We start from the raw sequence: 21,606 nt of genomic DNA on the forward strand, positions 1-21,606 counted from the left end.
AAGAGCTATACAGCGAAACGCCGGCATCAGTACAACTTCCCTCTAGTATGCAAAGCATCACATGTCAAAATACTGGCATAGAAATTTGGAAGACCTAATAAATCTTCTGATGCAGTGCAAGTATTGAATAACTTCTTGTAAACATGATATTGAGAAACAAGTTGGGCAAGTTCTGATGAATAGAGCAGAGTAACAACTAGAAAATCAACCTATGACGATATTAGAACATTAATATAATAGAGGAAACTAATCAGACAAACAAAACAGCAAAAGTTCAGCATATTATTGCACTCAAAATTAAAATTACAATTACATATGGTTGCATTGCTAAAGATGTTTCATATCTATTTGAAGCAAGTACTGAGCAAATAAAGTTTAATGCTCAACCGTATGAAGAAAAAAACTCATGTAACTGTGTTACAATTTATAACCATAGAGGAGGGAGCCCCATACCAAGAGCTCCCTCCATTAAAATTAGTTCCCGTACACTGACAAAGCTACAAACTATGCATATAATATATATGAATATACAACAGTAGTAGTACAGATGGATCAACATAAATATGATTACTTCACACTAGGATAGAATTGAAAACTAGTAATTATTGTCAATTTACCTCACAATCTGGTTCATCGCTTGATGCAATGGGCTGCCAACAACATCTGAAACTACTAGTTGTCTGATTCATCCTTGCTATAAACAAGAGGTAGCTCGTCGAGCTGCTCCAAGAATTCATATCTTTCTCCAATGCTCTTCAGTGATTGATAAACCCTGTACATGGAGAACCTCTCCCTGGGCTGGAGTGTGACGCACCCACAAGCAATCTTGATGAACTGCACAATCTCATCATCATGGCCCTTCCACCGGAGTGACTTATCGATGGCATCGGCAATCCGGCCGGTGCCCATAAGCTGATTGACCCAGTCCACCAAATTCCCCTTAAACCCTTCATCTGTGACATCGCCTATGACTTCAGCAGGCTTCTGCCCAGTCGCGAGCTCCAACATCACCACCCCGAATGCATACACATCAATTTTGGTGGTAGCCACCGGATTGCTGCCGTACTCGGGGCCGATGTATCCGAATTCCCCAAAATCACCATTCAAGAATGGACTAGAGTCGGAGCCTTCACCGGAGGATGATCTACTAATGAGCCAAGGAAGGCCGAAATCGGTGATTCTAGCCTCGTAGTCCTCATCAAGAAGGACAGCGCTGGAGCTGATGTTCTGATGCAAAATTGGAATCTGGAAACCATGGTGGAGCCAAGCAAGGCCATGGGCAGCGCCGATACCGATCTTGAGCCTCGTAGGCCAATCTAAAACATTAGATGAATCGCCGAGAAGGGCGGTGAGAGTGCCATTAGGCATGTGCTTGTAGATGAGCAACCTCTCCTCCTCCACGACACAGAAGCCCAAGAGCGGCGCGAGGTTCGGGTGCCGGAGCTGCCCGAGCCTGCCCATCTCGGCGCGGAAGGCCTTCTCGGAGAGCCGGCAAGAGTGCAATCGCTTCACGGTAAGCACGGAGCCGTCGGGGAGGACGGCCTTGTATGCTGTCCCGGCCCGCGCGCTCCCGGCGGCGACGATGTGGTCGGCGCGGAAGTCCCCCGTCGCCGCCATCAGATCTGCCAGCTTCACCTTCACGAGCGGCTTCTGGAACAGCGAGACCGGGACCAGCCGGTAGTGCGCCGTCCGTAGCCGCTCCGCCCACCACCTCCCATCCTCGCCGCCTTTATTGACCTTAGATTTCGGCGACAAACACCACCGCCAGATCAGGTAGGCGAGGACCAACGAAGCCACGGCGCCGAAGACCCCGGCTGCGACGATCACGATCAAGCTGGTCCGAGTCAACCCTCCGCCGCTGCCGCATCCCGAGCTAACCGGGCGGCCGCAGAGTGACGGGTTACCAGAGAACATCGACGCTCCAAAAGACGTGCCCAGCGGCTCAGGGATGGGGCCGGAGAGTTGGTTGTTGGATAGATCGAGCTGGTGAAGGCGATCAAGGATGGAGAGAGAAGCCGGGATCGATCCGTTGAGCAAATTATTCGACAATATTAACGTGTTGAGATAGCGGCACTTGGAGAGCTCCTGCGGGATTTGGCCGGAGAACGAATTGGAGGAGAGGTCTAGAGTTACCAAATAAGGGAGCCAGTCGCAGAGAGCACGCGGGATAGGGCCGGAGAGGGAATTGGAGGAGAGATCGAGGGCGTTGGCGTTGGCGCAGTATTGGAGGGAGGAGGGAATCTCTCCAGTGAGCGAGAAGGAGGAGAGGGAGAGGCCGAGGACGCGGTTCTGCTGCTGGTTCCAGCAACTGACGCCGACGAAGTTGCAGACGAAGCCGGGGACGGAGGAGTTGGTGAAGTTCCAATTTAGCCTTCCTTCCGGATAGCCAAGCTCTGACTTCACGCCGCGGAGGCATTTGACGTCGTCCTCCGCGGCGGCGTGGAGAAGTGAGGGGAAAGAGGCGGAGAGGAGGAATAGGAGGAGATGGTGGAGACGGGATTGGGGCATGGCTTGCGTAGGGTTTTGATAGATGGATTGGATGGATGGATTGGAGAAGGTCGGAAATAGAGATGGGGAGGAGAAGGGAGGAGGGAGGAAGGCGTAGACGTGGAGTCGTGGACTCGCGGGGGCGTAAAAGAGGAGCTGGTGGTCTTTGACTTCAAACTGTGAGAAGATTAGGCAGAGAGAGAGAGAGAAAAGGATGATGGTGATTGTATGTGGGAATACGGGTGTAGGAATTTCTTGCAGTTGGTTTGTTGTCGCCCTCTTATTGGGTATACGGTTGAGTAGTGATTCTAGACCAAAACTTTAACGGAGACGACTTATCTTCTTCTTTTTCACGAGTTCCAAGACTCTGAATGAACCTAATAAAGCGTCTAATCCTGCCTCGTATAACCAACCTAAACTTTAGTAGAGTAACTGCATGTCTATGTTAAATAATACTATAAAGAAATTATTCAGTGGTTTGGTTACTTGATTCCGATTGATGGCTTGACAGTGTAGTTAGTTTGGAGAAATAGTTTAGCAGTGTAGTTAGCTTGGAGAAATAGTTCGACAGTACAACGGCTTGGAGCAGATCTCGGTGTTTGGTTCGAAACAATTATTCGACGATGTATATAGCTTGAAGACTAAACTAGACAATTAAAAATTTGGTGAGACTTAAGTGCCTTTGGCCCTTTATCCATCCCATATATAAAAACACTTGAAATTGTTTAATTTCTTGTATTTAAAAATACATATGCATTATATCTCTAGTTGTTGTATTTGGAGAAATAAATAGATTGTATAGTTGATTATATTTTATAATGTAATATTTGTTAAATACATATTTGTTTTGTTGTATACTTATATTTTATAATAATGAATTTGGTAAATAAGTATTCACCGTTGTATTTTATAATACTATATTTGACATTATAATTATAAGTATTTAGTTGTATTTCTTAGAACCAAAAGACTGCATCTATATTCTCAACTAAAAGAAAATCAAATTTCAGTTGAAATATAAAATCAAGTTTCTGTTGAAATAACTAAATGAGATAAAGAGGGATGGATCAAGTTAGGATAAATGCAGTCTCTTGACATTCACTTGGATCAAACGGGTACTAAAAATATATATGCGAGTCTAACTAGTTTTTTAAATTTGATACACCAAACCAAACAATGATTTTTGGATTAAACACTATATCTATTAATGCAGCATTTATAAAAATCTCCAATCAAACAACCTCTTATATATTACTAAGTATTTAACCAACAGACATAGTCTTAAATCTACACTCCAAATCATTGTGCAACTGAACTATTGCTCCTAGCTTCAGCGTAAACCGACGTCTTCATACCTTTTAAGCCATTAAACTCAGTTAAATTGAACCGTCAAAATTAAACCACCAACACCCAAATAATTTGCCCACAATAAATTGATCCGAGATGGACTTTTAACTTGTGAACTTGTAACTTCCACTGAGTAAGGCAGCTAGACCAAAACCTTTTAACCCAAACAATTGGTCCACCAAATTTAATACTTAAAATTGGTCGAATTTCAGACACATCAGCTGCCATTAAAGTTAAAAGCACTATAAAAGGGCTAATGAGGTTATCATGTCTTTGACACAGATTAAAGGTTGTCGAGATTTATATTTTTATATGTTTAATAAAACAATTGTAAGGTTTAAAAATAAGGAAGGGTTGAAAAAGATAAAAATATTCTTATAATTTTTTAGTTAATAATATATTTATCATTTTGAGTTTTTGACAGTTCTAGATTAATTTGCGAAACTCAAATAAGTAAATTTTAAACTTATTTAGAGAACTAGTCTAAAAGAAACAAAAGGATTGTTAATAAACGGCTATTTATCCGATGATTTATATAATTATATCATTTGCTATTTATTCTACGAAAAACAATTTATATTAAATAAAATTAATAACTCAGACAATAATTAAAAAAAGTTAAAAAAATATAATAATTAATTTTTTAACTCAAAGGTATAAAAAAGTAATCTCAAGGGCATCGCACAAAAACTATAGATTTTTAAAACAGTATAATTAGAAATATAAAATTAAGAAAGACCCAATAACTAAAAAAAAATCGGAGGGTTTTTTTTGAAAAAAAATATCTTATTTAATTTAAAAAGAAGATGGATTTATGTTTCCCACCTAGCTTTTTAAGGTAACAGCCAGTAAACGAATTCTAGAATAATAAGCTCCAAATTTGTCAAAATAAATAAATAAATAAATAAAAAGTGTTGACGGTAACAATCGGATTCTAAAGAGTCACAAAAAATCTGATCAAAAATAAAAAAATATAAAATTCTAAATAATCTAAGTCTAGTGTTGAATACTATCTCCTTAAAATCAATTCTCTCCACTGATTATTTCTGGAACAGTGGAAGTTGGTCTAAGAGGCAAAAAATAAAATTGGACTTGACTCGTGCGAACCGAGCCGGGCTGGGCGACGCACGCGTGAGTTAAGTTACATAGTAACATTTACCCACAAATTATGTACCCATTTTGATCCAAAACCCATAAGAAGTTTGTTACTTATATATCATACTAATATTTCTTAAATATCTAATATATAGTATTAAACTTACTTTTCCTTTTCTATTGCCGTGATATTCAGTTTAGAACCAATTTTCATTCAATTCTTTTTATGGATTTGACTAAGTGAATATATGATAATAAATACTCTTTAAGCTAAATTAACTTTATCATTAAACTATCATTAATAATATGTGGGCCCTACTTAAAACTTACTTTAAAGTTAATAAAAAATTTATATTAAATACATGGAATTACCAACAAAAAGTTTATAGTCGTAGAAGAATAAGTATCAGATTCATTAAAAAGAAGAAAGAAGAAAAAAAGAAAAGGTTCTTAGAAGACTAAGAAGACCTGGGATAAAATGCCATCTTACACCCTGTTACACTTTTTTTAACGTATGATAACAGATTGGATAAATTATATTTTACACCCTATGTTTTGGTCTAATTTTAACTTGTACTTTTGTATTTTAAATTTAATCACTATTAACACCTCCGTAGTTCTGACCACATTATTTTTGGGCGAACTATATCATTTCTACGCTAGGTGTAAATTTATTTTATCTTTTATAATTTTATTTGTATCGCCTTTATCCCTTTTACTATTATATTTAAATTAATATTAATATTATTTTTATTATATTTGACTAATTTATAATTAAAATTTGAAGATATTCATTAGTGATATAGTTATAAATAATTTGATAAAAAATTTAACCTATAAGTGAAAACGAATCACTCAACGTTTGTATTCAGATACAAATATTTGACAAATAGCAAAATTTAAAATCTTATATAATTTTCAAATAGAGGATCAGATTTTAAATGGATACGGATTGAATTTTAAACGAATTATGACTTTTCTTTTAGACACAATTAACAAAAATATTAAAAATTTTTAAAAAAAAATTCTTGCATGTCAAATACATATAAAAATATAGCAAAAACAAAATTTACAAATAACACAAACCACGTCGATAATATTAATATAAGTATTCACCGTCTAAATAAGTGAACCAAAAATTATAAATTATTTTAAAAAATATGCGAGTAAACAAATATCTGAATCCATATCCGTATCCATATTCTAGTTTCTTTTTTAAAAAAAAATATACCCATATTCAAATTCGTATATGAATTTTTTTATAAAATTTTTATCAATATCTGAATTCGTATTCGGATCGAATAGTTTAAATATGTTCGAAAGCTTATCCAATTATTTATAATTTTATCTCTAATAAGTATATTTAAATTTAACTTGTAGGTTGGTAAAGTAATAAAAATAAAACTATTGGATGGTGGAGTAAATTTAGACATAATCATATATATTAAAATATAACTTACCCAAAGTGTTTTTATCCAAATAAACAATACAAATGGCCAAATTATATTTACCATCTTCAAGCAAAATTAAGTTTTTCAGAGATAATTAAATCTTTATATTTTCATTAATAGTTAATTAACAGCGGCAACTTTAGCTTAAACTATACAAAAATTAAGTGCTTAAGTTTAAAATACGCTAAAATAAATTAAAATCAGGTAACATCACAGGAGTTTTAATTATAATTTACCCCAAAAAATATATTGCTTATTTTTAAAGAATCCTCTTCTAGGTAGATAAGAGAGGGTATTTAAAAAAAATCCGACATTCTATTGTCCTATAAAATCATCTTACATCGGGCTCAAACTAAATATTAAAAAGATAGGGTGTCAATCATAAATTTGTAATAAAATAAAAAAGGTAGTGCACATATCTTTCATATGGGGTTCTTTGACCTCATTTTCTTAATAATATTCCACCTGTTAAACTTTATTTACCCAAATGTACCACGTCACAAACTTAATATTAAAACTAATTTATTTCACAGTAGTCCTTAATAAAACGCTAAATTATTAAATATTTTAAGGTATAAATTCCAAGAAGAAGGGTAATTTAATAATTTGTATGTATTTATTAAGTTTGAATAAATTCTAAAGGAGTCTAACAGTGGGAAATATAATATTTTAAACATAGATATTTTGAAAGTGTGGCAATTACGTAATAAAGACAAGTATATAGCTACGCATATTCCCTATTACATCATCATCATCATCCAATCACATTTCTCCCATCCACACCGTCCATTTTGACGTGCAGAGCATTCCCACCGGAATACCAACTGAATTAAGCGGGAAGAAGCCGTCTCTTTTTCTCTCTCTCTCTCTCTAGAAATTCCCAATTTCTCGATTCAAATCCAAGAGTATTAAGATTTCGACAATCCATATGTCATCCCCGAAGTCTTCGGATTCGACTGCTGTACCCTTCACTCTCTCCTTGGAAGACTTCAAGGTACTCGATTCCCTTCTCGATTTCATTTTTTGGATTTTTGGATGTTCGATATGATTCCCGTCGAAATCTATAGGGAGATTTCTCTTTTGATGGATTATTCGAGAGCTTGGTGGAGGAGCTCCTCCCGGAGTTCCAAGAAGAGGAATCGGGTTCGCCGGGGGCGGAAGCGCCGATGTTCCCGGCGGTGGATGAGCTCCTTATGCTGTTCACGGATTCCTGCAAGGAATTGGTTGATCTCCATCGCCAGGTATCGTGATTTTGTTTATTAATTTTTTTGCTATCGGGGTTTGTGGAGCGAATTGGGATTCTTTGAGTTGTAGGTTGACACAAGGCTCCGTAATCTGAAGGAGGAGGTCGCCGGTTACGATGCTGCGGATCGCAAAGCACTTGCGAAGGTTAGTCTTCGCATTGGTTGTGTATGATGCATAAATGTCAAAGTTTGTGTACTCGATAGCTTTCTTGTGTAAGGTATACATGTTATAAAGATTTCAACGCTCCTTCTGAGACTTTCTTGTCGAGTTTTGTTTTGTGCGAAGGACTGAGATGGTTGAAGAACTATAGATATGGGTAGTTGATAATGTGATGTTTCATAAAAAAATTTACCACACATTTCAGATCGAGGCATCTCCAGGGGTTAGGAATATGTCAGTGCTAATAATTTTGAGTTGGAGTGTTATAATCTCTACAACTAAAATGAGGATTTATTGTCATTGATGATATTGTGCCTTCTAACTGGAATTACATCTGCACATAAGGTTTTAAGCAACACATTTTTAATGCATTTGTCTTTTTGCTCGTTGTATCCTAACTAATATGCAATCCAATTTGGTTTCCATTCTATCAGCTCTCCTGATTGTGGGTTCTTGATACATTATGAAAATTATAAAACCCTAGGGGATCCGATCTTACCACACAGTATCAATATAATAATATTTAAAAAACGTAAAGAGGCCATCATAAACACACAAATTTTTATGTGGAAAACCCGTTAAACTCATAGTAAAAATCCAAGGATCCTATTTGAGATCAAACTAATTACTAAAACCAAATATAGCTGTTACAAAATAGACTTAAATATCGCACATTAATACCCACAACTATATATCTAAGGTCTTGTTAACTCGAGCTTGAGATGTACTACTTTTCGTGTTAATTTTCCAACTTCAGTGATCCTCGAAGTTGATGCTCCGTCTTAGTAAACCCAGGGTTAAATCTTAGGTCATTTATATATCTCTGCCACAAAATATTAGAACTACCCTCACAACAATGTAGATTCCTCTCAAGAATTTTGCAATCTGTACATACATTCGAACATCCCTTAGAAAGAAATTTTCTCTGCTTTTTCGATCTTACTCCATTAGAACTATCTTTAAATGTCTAGTACATGAAAAATCTATGTTATATGTGTTTTTCATCCGTTTTTCACTTCAATATTTTTCATCTAATATCTCGTAACTTATGCTAAAGCTCGTGCATAAAAGTTAGACATGATACATGAATAAAATTATGTTTGAAGCACAATTTATCAATTACATGAGAACAAATATTACACATTAAATATAGAAAAAACCTAACTCAAATCCAGAGAAGCTTCTTCTCTTTCACGAAGCATGACTGCTACCAGTTCCCCTGTATCTCTCACACCTGTGTGAAGCTTGAAGCTTCTCTAATGCTTTCCTTTTCCAACCTCTGTATACTTAAATTTTAATATCTTATGGTTCTATTTCTTGTGGTTGATTGTGGACTTGCTATTAGTGATCTTGCAATGCCCTATTAGTTGAAACCGCATTGTATTTTTTTTTCTTCTGTTTTTTGAATGAAGTTCTACTGGGTTTTTCTTTAATCTATGAGAACTTTTTGATTTTCGTTGACATTTTTTTTATTTCATTATGACTAGATCTTTGTTGTCATTTTTTAAGTGCACTTGCTTCTAAATAATGAGGTCAGCATATGGTTATGATTAGCGTGTTGTTTTTGGTCTAATACGCTATAAGAATAAAATGATTAGTTTGTTATTTCCTACCAAGCTATGTATGGAAGTTACATTTATTGAGACCAATTATTAATCATGTATTAAATAAGGCTTTTGGTTGCTTGTTAATATTCTTTCAATAATCCTATTCAGGTGGAAAAAGTTGTAGATGGCCTTTTTAATAACTTTGCAAGGTTAGATTCCCGAATTTCAGCTGTCCGGCAGACTGCTGCAAGAATTGGGGACCAGTTGCAGGTAAAATTTAGTTGCAGATCATTAGCTAACAGTGAGATTTGACTGTCCTTTTCTTCCCTAGATACCTTACATATATTTTCTTCTACATGAATGAAAAAAAGAGAGCATCTTTCAACTTATACACTGTTTTCCCCCTATCTATGAGTTCCTTCTCTTTTGCTTGTCAGAGTGCAGAATCTCAGAGAGAAACTGCTAATCGAACAATAGAGCATATAAAGGTAAGTACGTGAATATGGAGTCTTGAGGTATCTAGCTTCTGTTATTATGATAAATTTCCCGTATGGCTTAAATAAATTTTATCAAAAAATTTGCAGTATCTGATGGAGTTCAACAGCAGCCCTGGTGATCTTATTGGACTTTCACCATTGTTTTCTGATGACAGTCGTGTTGCTGAGGCTGCTTCAGTTGCACTTAAATTGAGTGAGCTCTTGCTAATTTTTAAGCTCAGTTTCTTTGATCAAACTTCAAAGCAAAATCTACTATTTTTCTAGGGCATTTAGTATCTAATAATGTAAACTCTACGCGTTGTTTACATGTTGTAGGTATAACATATTATACTTGAAGTTGCTTGAAGATTTTTGCTTTTCACTTATGATCCGCTTCGTAGTTTGTTCTCCCCAGGTATTGCTTGCATTATTCTGGTTAGCTACTCTAAGATTTGGGGGGAAGGAACTCATGTAGTGATATTGATCTTCCAATTATCCATGCCTATTACCACATAGAGATAATTATAAATAGGAATTATACCAGAAAACAGAAAATGTATTACTAAAGGGTTACTCCAATCGGTGGTCCAATGGTGAGTAGAGTTTGGCTGGAGTTCAAGTTTACATTTCTGATCCTTCTACTTTAGATATATGACCTTTTCATGAAATTCTTCATGGCATACATGGTCAATTACTTAGTGTCAGTATATATAGACCATCTTACTACCATGTCAAGATTTGGAAATATTATTTGGTTAAGGTAAAGTTATATTTTTCACCAACAAGAACTTTTTCAAATATACGGAGGGTTTTCCTTTTTTCTTTTTTACATTCACCCTCCCATATTTCTTGATTTGCCTAGATGCCCTTCTAAATTTTATATTTGTATATGTAGTTTTCGAATCCATGTTTTTTCGTGGTTAACCTTCATTTTAATTTTTGACAGTTCACAAATTAAAACTTTATTAATGTAACAAATGAGAAGACATAAATATCCTTAACTGGTCGGAATGTATACAGACAATATTAAAAGTATTTTTGTATGTTTATAATTAGATTAATAAAAATTTTAACGATTTGTTAGGTTTGGAATTGGTGCAAACAATAGTGTTTTGGGTCTCCGTATGGAAACCAACTTTTTGAGAGCTATACATGCAAATAAAAAACCCGATTTCGACTATAATTATTATTCTCATAATCATGACTAGGTGGGCTTATTTCTTGATAAGACCTTTTTTTTTCCTCTAAAATAGGGTCATATGCTGAAGAGGACGTAAGTAGACATGGTGCCGGTGCGCCACTAGGAGATGGTGACACAAACGCAAGCAGTGGGTTAGAAGTTGCTGTTGCAAATCTCCAAGATTATTGCAATGGTAGGATTCAGTGCACATGCTATTTACTTTTGCATCTTTTTTCCCTTCCTCTTAACTCTAATTTGTGTAATTCCCTATGATGCCCACCTTCAGAATTGGAGAATAGATTGTTGTCTCGTTTTGATGCAGCGTCGCAGAGACAAGACTTACCCGCTATGGCACAATGTGCTAAAATTTTGTCTCAGGTATGAGACCGCAATTTCAGTATTTCACCTCATCTCCATTCTGATATATTATCTACATCGTTTATAATATGGTTACATACAGTACCATCAAATGCTGAATAATTGGTCACCGTTCTCAACTAATTGACTAAAATTCTCAACTACGAATTGTAGTGGTGTTATCTTTGTTGGCTACAGAGTAAACCCTAATTTTGCAGTGTAAAACTAGTTTGTAACATTATTACTTTACAGAAAGGTATATAACTCTATAATGAACTTTGATCTTGCATGGCTGGTTGTGAAGTTTAACAGGGGGACTAGTGCAATGCAGCATTACGTAGGATCACGTCCGATGTTTATTGATGTGGAGGTTATGAACACAGACATCAAACTTGTCCTTGAGGAACAGGATTCGCAAACTCCTGGCACTAGCAATATTGCAGATGGTCTTTCTTCACTTTATAAAGAAATAACAGGTTCTTATATTTTCTTGTTGGTGAATATAAAAATATTCCTCTTCAGCATCAGGCCCTCCTAATTGTAGACATTCTTTGCAGGCACCATCAGGAACGAGGCAGAAACAGTAATTGCTGTCTTCCCATCTCCAGATGATGTCATGTCAATTTTTGTGCAGGTATATCAATGGATTCCCATACTGTTGGAAGCTGGAATTTAAGATTCATGAAGCAACTAATGTATGAACTTAAGATTTGTCATGTCAATTTTCAGCGAGTACTAGAGCAAAGGGTGACAGCAATTCTTGACAAGCTCTTGGTAAGACCATCCCTTAACATACCTCCTATCCAATATGGAGGCCTTCTACAAGTAAGTCATGTTACTATTTTTTTTTTCACTTTTATCTGTATACACGTATCAGGGGTCCATGATGTTAACATTTCTTTCTGTTGAAATGGGGTTGCAGTATCTAAGAACTCTTGCATTGACATATGGTAAGACACAAGAACTAGCTAAAGAGTTGAGATCTGTGGGCTGTGGGAACTTGGATGTTGAAGGTATATAGGATGCTCATTAATTATTGTATTTATGCATTTTCTTGATACTGTACATCAGCATCTTGCCATCTTCAGTTTCCGCTGTGCCACTAAAATATCAGCCAGTTCATTGGTTCTCTATCTAGATGAAGTGTTATCAGGTGTCTCCTAGCAATTTTGCTTGAAACTGTGAAATATTTCTTAAATGGTCACGACCTATGATAGTACTCAAGATTCAGTGAATGTTGTAATTTGTCAAAAACTTTGTACCGTAGCATTGCTGCATGCAAGTTAGTCATTGGCAGAGCAACGCTGCAAAAAGGGGCATGGTTGGCAAGCCCATCAATAATGATCCCCATAGGCAATAGTTACTCCTACTTCGTCGTTGTCTCGTTCTTCAGACTAAAACAAGACAAGTTTGCAGTGGGATTCATTGACCAGAAAGGGGATACCACTGCCTATCTTAAAGAGGAACCTTAGAAGATGAGCAAATCAATAGTAAGAACTTCATAGTCATGGGAGAGTTATCAAGAACTTACCTGTAAAGAAGAATCTTACACGCAGAAACGTCACTGTTCAACTCTTGCAAGCATTCCTACTTCCACCAATTAGGTACTTTGACACACATACCCCATCTTTTAGAGACTGACATTCCTCAGCATCCTCGCACTTTAAGAATTCAATTGGGATACAGCACAATGAGATATTGATTTCGTCTTTGGGTATCTGTCAGCTTTCTTCTTGTTGTTGAGTCCATGCCTACAAACAATATTGAACAGAATACAAAAAATTGAATTGTCAGATACATGCAGATCAAGCTGAGGCAGGATTTGAATGCTTTAAGGATGAAGATCAAGCTAAAGCATGAAGATCAAGCTGATGCAGGATTCGAATGCTTCAAGGACCAGCTTTCTTTGACCACAGAACCATATTCATTTCAAAGTTGTATCGCATAGATATTCTTTCATTTTTCTTCTTTTGCTTCAGGTCTCACTGAGTCATTTTTTCTTCCCCACAAAGATGATTATGTTGAAATTGAGCAAGCATCACTCGAACAGTTATATCAGTTGAAGGTCATTCCTTGATAACTCTATTTGGTTCACTGAGAGTGTTAATTTGGCCAGCCTTGTCCATTGTAGAAGAATATCTATTTAGGCTGCACTACTGTCATTTTAACTTCTAAGAATTGTTTCTTTGCAGATGGAGGAGTTGCGTGCTGAGGTCCAGCAACAATCTGAATCAACTGGGATTGTAAAGTCAAAAGAAGTGTTTGATTCCTCCAAGAAACAGATATCTGTTACTATAATAAAAGAATTTGTCCACTGGAATGAGGAAGCAATATCTAGATGCACTTTATTTTCATCTCAGGTTTGGATTAGTTTATCATAGTGAATGTTCTGATAATTTTTTATAGATGGTAATCATGGCATTAGAGAAAACTAACTTATATATGTTGAGTCAAAAAAACTATTCAAGTTTATTTTCATATATCAACAAGGATACAAGGATCTAATAACTTGAACAGAAAGAGATCATAATTAGGAATTTTAAACTTTTTATCTTTTGTTTGCACGACCAAGCCATCAAATTTTGTGGTGAGGCTAATGGTGTCTCTCAGACGACTCTTGGATAATTTTATGGATGTCACACACCCACTACATAGGTTCATGCAAATGTGACTTCATAACGTAAGATGCAACCAATTAATGTAAGACATGCAATGAGATGTCGAAAGATCATTAATGAATCACAACCAGTAATGATAGGATAATCTAAAACTGATTATGAGGAATTAATATGCTGAAAAATGGCTCGATTAGACAGTTTAATTGCAAACTAGTAGTACGTGTAAACAGTGACCAAAGTATGTCGAGTTCCTCTAAATTGGCTTGTTGCACCATTAATAAGTTTAGTAACGAAAAGAGTTATGATGGTGTAATCAAACTAGCAAAAGGTAAGGTATAAGATTTTTAGATGCTTAAGTATGTGATGAGAGATTCCACACTGAGCTTAAGACAAATACTATTATAAATAAATGGATAAACACTATTGGAAATAAGCTTAAGACATATATTATGTGAAAGAATTACCTATTTCGATGATTCTACTAGAACATCTATCGTACTGTCACAATCGATGTGGTATAGTGAAGGCAACTGATAGTGACATAGGAGCAGGATGATGGTGGCAGATATGACAACCATGACGGTTGTGGTGGCGATGACAACTGAGGTCGTGGGAGATGTGGTAGAAGAGATGGAACTGAAGGTGATGGTGGCATCGCTAGAGAGTGTGAGATGGTGGTAACGTCCAAGTACGTAAGATGCGGTGTTGAGGTTGGGTGGCTACATCGAGGTGGATTTTATGTGATGTTGAGGTGGTGTTGCAAGAGAGATTAAGGTGGCGAGGTGGGTTTGGGTGGAGGGGTTGTTTGAGTAGGCAATAGTGGAAAAGAGAACCAAAAAAAAAAAAAAATAGAACACCAAGGAGGGGCTCGAGCTAGGTTGCTGCAGAAATTGGAAAGAAAGAATTTGGTTTGGGTGGTGGGACACATGGAGAAAATTAATTCCACATTGCAATTTGGGGGCAAATGCCAAATTTGAAGTTAGCCCAATTTGTGGTGGGACATAGAGAGGGAAGAAAATAAACTAAGTGGGTAGAAAAGGAAAGAAAGTGAAATTTATTAGTTTGTATTTTTATTTTTATTTTACTAAGGAGATTGTGATAATAAAGACGGTGAAGGACTTAGCGGCTGACATCTATTGGATGACACAAAAACAACATGACGATGACGATGGAGGAACTCGAGAAGATGGCTGCCAAATCTTGTTTCGTGGTTCGACGGTGACAACAAGTTCTTATTTTTCGATGATGACAATTTCTTTATGTGGCTTGATTATGACAATGATCTCTTCTTGCAGCTTAGTGAGGGTATTGAAGTCTTCTTCAAGTTTGAAACTTATTGTGCTTAATGTGTGACGGATTTTGATACAGTCCGGTGCAACGGTGGTCATGTTGAAGGCACATGTCCTCGGTATACCTCTACGTGCTAGTGGTATGGCCTTGCGTGCTACTGGCATGCATTTGACATATTTTCAATAAAAAATAGAATATTAAAAGATATTTTTAGGACTTCGACACGTCAATCTTTAGTTTTTAGTTTGAATATATGTATTAAAACCTACATTATAATCTTTTATCTTTAGATTATTTTTTATAAATGACCTATTTTATTAAAAATATAGCAGTAGTCAAATATAAATATTATTCAACATATAATATGATTAAATACATTTATTAAAAGTTATATTAATGATTGGATACTCCATACTAGAATTGAACACATAATATGAATTGATAATAGTTCAATAATTAAAACTAATATCTAATTAAACGTAGATTTATGGGGAGGATCAATTACTTCATTTGCTGGCACAAGAATAACACGAGAATATTACGTTAAATACTATTGATAATCTTCTATCATATTAATAATAATAACTTTATTAGTTGACACAAGAATAACAGGAAAGTTGTTTGACGATGATCAATAGAAATAAGAAAAAAATTTAAAAAAAATATAGTTTCTTCATCGGCACAAGATTATGCCATTGGCACACTCCGTGCTAGGTGTCGTGCCACACTGACACGGCTATTTTTGGTCCAACGTTCACAATGCAAGTGCTTGAGTTTAAAACTTGTGAGGAAGTGCAAATAGGGGTGGACCGTCCATAAATTAGGATCTTTACAAAATGGCCAAGGATAATCAAATGATGAGTAGTAGGATCTTCAGCTTTGATACCAATCTAATGTAGAACAATATCCTAGACGATGAACAATAATAACCAAACTTGTGGAATCCACCAACGAAGTGTTGGAATCCATTAACAAAAGAAAATATGAAGGTATCAAAATAATAATCATTCGTTGCCCTTTAACAAAGCCTTAAAGCCTTTATATATGCAATAACTAAAAAGAAAAACAGACTAAAATATCCATACAAAAAAAGATCAAAGTACTTAATAGGTAAACATAGAAACTCTCTCTCTCTCTCTCTTTCTCTCTCTCTCTCTCTCTCTCTCTCTCTCTCTCTCTCTCTCTCTCTCTCTCTCTCTCTCTTATAATCTGTCACCCAGCCAAAGTGTCATTGGGTGGGCTGTCCTTCTGTACCTGCGATTTTATAAGTGTTTGATCAATAATCTCAGACTGGTGTCCACATTAGATTTTGTTTCAGTTCCCAATCATGGAATGCATAATATAGTTGATAAAAGACAAGGTGGAAGGAGGAGGTAACATGGTTTACTTTATTTCCTGCAAACAAGGTTGTCTGGGAAAGGAGACACATGGACTGAATAGGCAATTGAATACATTTTCTTTTCAGTGTGAAGATTTTCTTTATTTTATTTACATCTGCTCAGGTACATTGTAGTTCATTTGATGAAAGCTATTCCTGCAAGTACATATCTTGTAAGCCATAACAAAATATTCTCATAACTTCTTTTGAGGAATATGGCAGTACTTGCTCAGATTCATCACAGAACCTTGATAAAGTCTTATAATGTCCTTTTGGTTGCAAAAAATAATTTGTACATTTTCTTCGACAGCCTGCTGTGGTTGCAGCTAATGTGAGATCTGTGTTTACTTGCTTGCTTGATCAAGTAAGTACAACGTAATTGTTGTGTGCTAGACTACATGCTATGTCATCTGTGCTATAATTGCTTTGTGAATCATCCACAGGTCAGCCAATATTTAACTGAAGGACTTGAGCGTGCCAGAGAGAGTTTAACTGAGGCTGCAGCATTAAGAGATAGAATTGGGGCTAGTGTTAAGAGATGGGCTACTGCAGAACCTACTTCTGCAGTATGATACTTCTCTTTTGATACTGAACTTTTTGTTCCTTAATGAGATACCAATGCTAAACCATTTATTCATACAAAACATATATGGAAATTCATGATCAGTTCATTGTGGTTAATTTGCAGGCGGAGGCTGCTTCTGCGGCTGGTGAGAGTAGCTTCAGATGTTTCATGATTGCTGTGCAACAAAGTGGAAACAGTTTGGCAATAGTTCATCAAGTAATCTATGCAAAACTTTAATGTTTTAACTTATGTCTTGCAATTTTGCCGCTATTTATGACTCTTCTTTTTATTCAGTACTTCTCCAATGCTATCTCTCCGCTCCTACTTCCTGTGCATGGTTCTAATTCCTGTGAAGAGATGACTACAGCAGTCTCCAGCATTGAAGCTGCTGCTCATAAGGGGCTTTTACAGTGCATCGACACTGTAATGGCTGAGGTATGTAACTTTTCAGTATATTTCCTCTTTCCATTGTTGGATGTGATATAATTTCGTCCTTCAAGACTATAGAAGTCTCATCTTAACAAAGTATTTTGATCCAGGAAAACAATTAAGATATTGGTATAAGTATCCACACCATGTGTGCAGAGGTCAATATGCTAATGAATTTGGAATGATTTGTATGGTGTCATCATGTTCTCTGTTTACTGCAACTATGATTTTCCATGCAGGTGCTAAACAGAGAAGCCTTACGTGTATCCTTTCAATTGTGACACAGTTTTGAGCAAGACATGTTTGCTTCTTACATCTTGTCTGAGATAATTTCTCATTTTCTGGAAGACAGTTTAATTCATAAGATTGTTAATTGCAGTAAAAGCGTTCAGCCTTTAATTTTAACTTACTGATTTTTTTCTGATCATATCTTTGTAGAAAATTATGTAATAAGGATTACAAACAGAGTGACCATCAAATGGCCTAACGGATGTGTGCCTAAGCTCAGACAGTTGATAAAATCAAAATACCCTTAATATAATATAACTCTACATAATTCATAGACTAATTGCAAAATCTGTAGGTTGAACGATTATCATCGGAACAGAGGCCTACAGATTACCGTGCTCCTGATGATGGAACTGCACCGGACCACCGACCAACAGATGCTTGCATAAGGTTCTTTTATATCTATGTTCTTTTTTTGTAGATTAGCAAATTTTCATGTGACATAACACATTTGCTGCCCTTTGTCAAGAGTTGTCTCGTACCTATCTCGTGTTCTGGAAGGTGCATTTAATGCTCTAGAAGGTCTCAACAAACAATCATTTTTGACTGAACTGGTATGCTTATACCTCTTGCTGAATAATCCTTGCAACAGAACATTTGATGTATCTAATATGATCATCTGGTAGAAGTAGTGTAGTTTATGACTGATCTGGTAAAACTATCCTTGTCTTTTTAGAGTATGTATTTGTAGCCTGGATATATGGATTCAGTTGTGTACACAAACTTGAACCAATACAAGGCTTATAAAAGTCAAACATTTATGACACAAGTCTTACAAAATTCAGAGTATCAGAGTCTCTTTATTTTGTGTGCTTGTGGACATGCACATATCTACTTTTCAATGTGTACTTCAATTAATAAGAGATTAGGATCCTTATCCTGGAAATTTTTGCATGTTTCCTGATATTTCTTCTGCTACTCCTGACCTACATTGGATGAGATGAGTTGCTAGCATGAGAAGCAGTTTAGTTTAGAAGATCTATGACTTATGGAGAATCAAGTTTCCATTTCATCTAGTAGTCATGCATCGGCAACCTGCAATAGGGAGAAAAAGATACATGTGCTTTACCAATCTACTAGACTACTATGTTAAGCACATCACCACATATATGCACTTCGTTATATTGATGAGAAAAAGATCTGTCTTCTGTTTGCTCATTATCAGATGACTTAATTAGAATGGGTATCGTATAAAGGATTGTTCAGCTTTCTTTTTATACTTTTTGGATGATATTGTGATTTTAGGGAAATCGCTTGCACAAGGGACTTCTTACTCATTGGCAGAAGTTTATATTTAGTCCCAGGTAATCCTTCTCATTTATATAGCTGTGCTGTCTTTCTCAAAATAATGATGGTTAGAGTTGATTGATGGATCATAATGTTATATTAATTGAGAACATGAAGAAACTTCAAATAATTTATGTAGGTATTTAAATGAAGATCGCATCTGCAGAAGATCAAATGATAGCAAGGAAATAAGTAACATTAATCTTAAGGTTCGACATAGGCTAAGGCTGCAACATTTAGCAGACATTGGCTGAGGCCTGCAACATTTAGCAATGACAACATAAAAGCCCAAACATCAATGGGTTATGCAGCTGTTGAAAAACATTAACAAAAAAGGATAATTTTGTATGTGATTGTGCATTACTACCTCATTTGAGCTGCAAAATGCTGATATTCAATTGATGTGGCATTTGAAGAACTATAATAAGAAATTAAGAATGAAAGAAGATTATTCAAGTGGATCCAGACTCTTATCTAGTTCCTCAATGAAGGTTCTGAAGAGCAGATAGTTGCAACATGATCAACTTATCTGGTATTATATTTTATAGTCAATAGGAAAGTTATTCATTTTCCATCTTGGGTTATGACCATGTTGATTTTTATCTCACCAAGTTACACATGCTGTTAATTAGGGCTAGACACTAGCAATTGGATATGTTATGAGATAATAACTGACAAAGTTGGCTCAAGATGAAACAATTGACAAATGGGGCAACATTGGAAAAGGAAAAACTTTATGCAATTTTACTTATAGTCTCAAGATTTTGCTTCCTTTATCAGGTGATTGGTGCAGGTAACTATCTCTTGAAACATGGACTAAACTTGCTGTGTTACACTTACTTTTGTCGGACACCATGTCATATGTAATTAGTTTCAGCAGTTTCCCTTTCAAACATCTAAACTAGAAAAGGTTTGGGAGGGGATTTTGAACTCTAGAAATACCTGAGGAGGCTGATATTTATCAGAATTGCTTTATCTTCTATCATCTTCTTTTGCTTCTTGCACCGTATACCTTTGTTGTTCATCTTCTCTATTGTGCTTATTTGCAGTGGTGGCCTACGGTTGAAGCGTGACATTACGGAGTACGGGGAATTTATTCGCAGGTTTAATGCGCCTTCCATTGATGAAAAATTTGAATCGCTGGGGACGTATGTATATATACTTCCATCTGATTAAAAAAATTTTTCCTATGTGAGAGATAGTTTGAGGAGCTAACATGATGTTTTCAGCATGGCAAATGTCTTTATTGTGGCTCCGGAAAGCATTGCTTCCTTGGTAGAAGGAACCCCAAATATGCAGAAAGATGCATTAAAGTAAATCATGAACCATATTATAATGATTCTTTTTTTTTTCCAATTAAGCATGCTTTCGCTATTACCAGAGTATCATTTATACTAGAGGTATACTTTCTACATTGACTGTGTTTTGCCGATTGCAGATTCATTCAACTGAGGGACGATTATAAGACTGCCAAAATCGCAGCTATAGTCAAGAGCATCACATCGTAATAGTAGTCACAATGGAAGAAGGAAATGGGCATTCTTGGTAGAAAAAGCCCTCTATACTTTTCTCCTCAGTTGGCAGAAGTCCTATTAGTGTCCTTGAACAATTTAGTGATTCTGGTTGACCAAATGAATTTTTCTGTGATCGAGTCCATTCGTTTTGTAAATTGTTGTTAACTTTCCACGAAATTTTAAAAGTTATCCAATTGAATTACATTTGTACATGTCCAGATCTCTCAAACTAGGTTAACCTTCAGTTTGTGATTACAGCCTTATAGGCAGTATGCTGTTAATGCTCGGAATCGGACTCTGAAACTGCTAAAGAATGCATGTTATGTATTAATGAATAATGAGGATTCATCCGAGATACCTGAGCAAGACTTGTCGGGTGTGAAGTGTGATACTTTTTAAGCTTCAGTTCAAGAAGAAGAAAAAAAATGGAAAATGGAAAGGAAAACAAAAGCCAAGAAAGATGCATAAGAAGGGAGATGTGCGTCATTGTCACAGCATTTACTCCAGCAAATCTAAATGAGATGTGTTCTAGTGTGAAATGATAGATCTGCCATCCTTCTGGTGGTTAATCTCGTGATGCATTTCCTTTTTCCAAAGGTTTAACAGTGAAGAGTTTAGCTTTGATACCACCTCTATTAGTGCTTAAACTCTATATATCTGCATGTCTGTTAGGAATACTGTGAAGATGTTTACACACCAACCACTCAGGAAAACTTGAATCTTATATATTTTATATTCTAATACTGATTTAATATATGTAAACAGCAGCTTTGACAGCACGTTAACTCATCAACTATTTTAATAACTTAAGCTTATCAAAAACAGTAATATTAATATTTTATATTCTAAAACATAAGCAACTTAATTCAATCAGGTTAATATTCTCTTTCATT

The 21,606-nt window shown here is 35.8% G+C and overlaps 2 protein-coding genes across 3 annotated transcripts; one reads left to right on the plus strand and one right to left on the minus strand.

Annotated features, from left to right (window-relative positions):
- Positions 1 to 264: 264 nt before the first annotated feature.
- On the minus strand, positions 265 to 2,671 carry LOC140780217 (inactive LRR receptor-like serine/threonine-protein kinase BIR2). Its single transcript, XM_073125627.1, has one exon. It carries the CDS (start codon positions 2,506 to 2,508, stop codon positions 673 to 675), a length of 1,836 nt encoding a protein of 611 aa, XP_072981728.1. The 5' UTR covers positions 2,509 to 2,671; the 3' UTR covers positions 265 to 672.
- A 4,510-nt stretch (positions 2,672 to 7,181) lies between these two features.
- On the plus strand, positions 7,182 to 20,915 carry LOC140758136 (exocyst complex component 5-like). 2 transcript variants are annotated; one of them, XM_073094190.1, is made up of 24 exons: positions 7,186 to 7,374; positions 7,448 to 7,621; positions 7,695 to 7,769; positions 9,500 to 9,601; positions 9,769 to 9,819; positions 9,916 to 10,021; positions 11,061 to 11,180; positions 11,274 to 11,365; positions 11,649 to 11,820; positions 11,902 to 11,978; positions 12,074 to 12,169; positions 12,267 to 12,357; positions 13,324 to 13,409; positions 13,537 to 13,704; positions 16,941 to 16,994; positions 17,074 to 17,196; positions 17,319 to 17,411; positions 17,490 to 17,630; positions 18,208 to 18,302; positions 18,382 to 18,466; positions 19,158 to 19,216; positions 20,249 to 20,347; positions 20,429 to 20,512; positions 20,638 to 20,915. In XM_073094190.1, exons 1-24 carry the CDS (start codon positions 7,309 to 7,311, stop codon positions 20,705 to 20,707), a joined length of 2,379 nt encoding a protein of 792 aa, XP_072950291.1. In that variant the 5' UTR covers positions 7,186 to 7,308; the 3' UTR covers positions 20,708 to 20,915. The 2 variants fall into 2 exon arrangements, with proteins under 2 accessions (XP_072950292.1, XP_072950291.1); XM_073094191.1 differs by lacking the exons at positions 18,208 to 18,302; positions 18,382 to 18,466; positions 19,158 to 19,216; ... (1 more) ...; positions 20,429 to 20,512; positions 20,638 to 20,915 and adding an exon at positions 17,864 to 18,196 and having other exon boundaries at positions 7,182 to 7,374.
- Positions 20,916 to 21,606: the final 691 nt, after the last annotated feature.

The sequence above is a fragment of the Typha angustifolia genome, chromosome 3, assembly GCF_048772165.1.
Source record: "Typha angustifolia cultivar Huaian chromosome 3, ASM4877216v1, whole genome shotgun sequence".
Lineage (NCBI taxonomy): Eukaryota > Viridiplantae > Streptophyta > Magnoliopsida > Poales > Typhaceae > Typha > Typha angustifolia.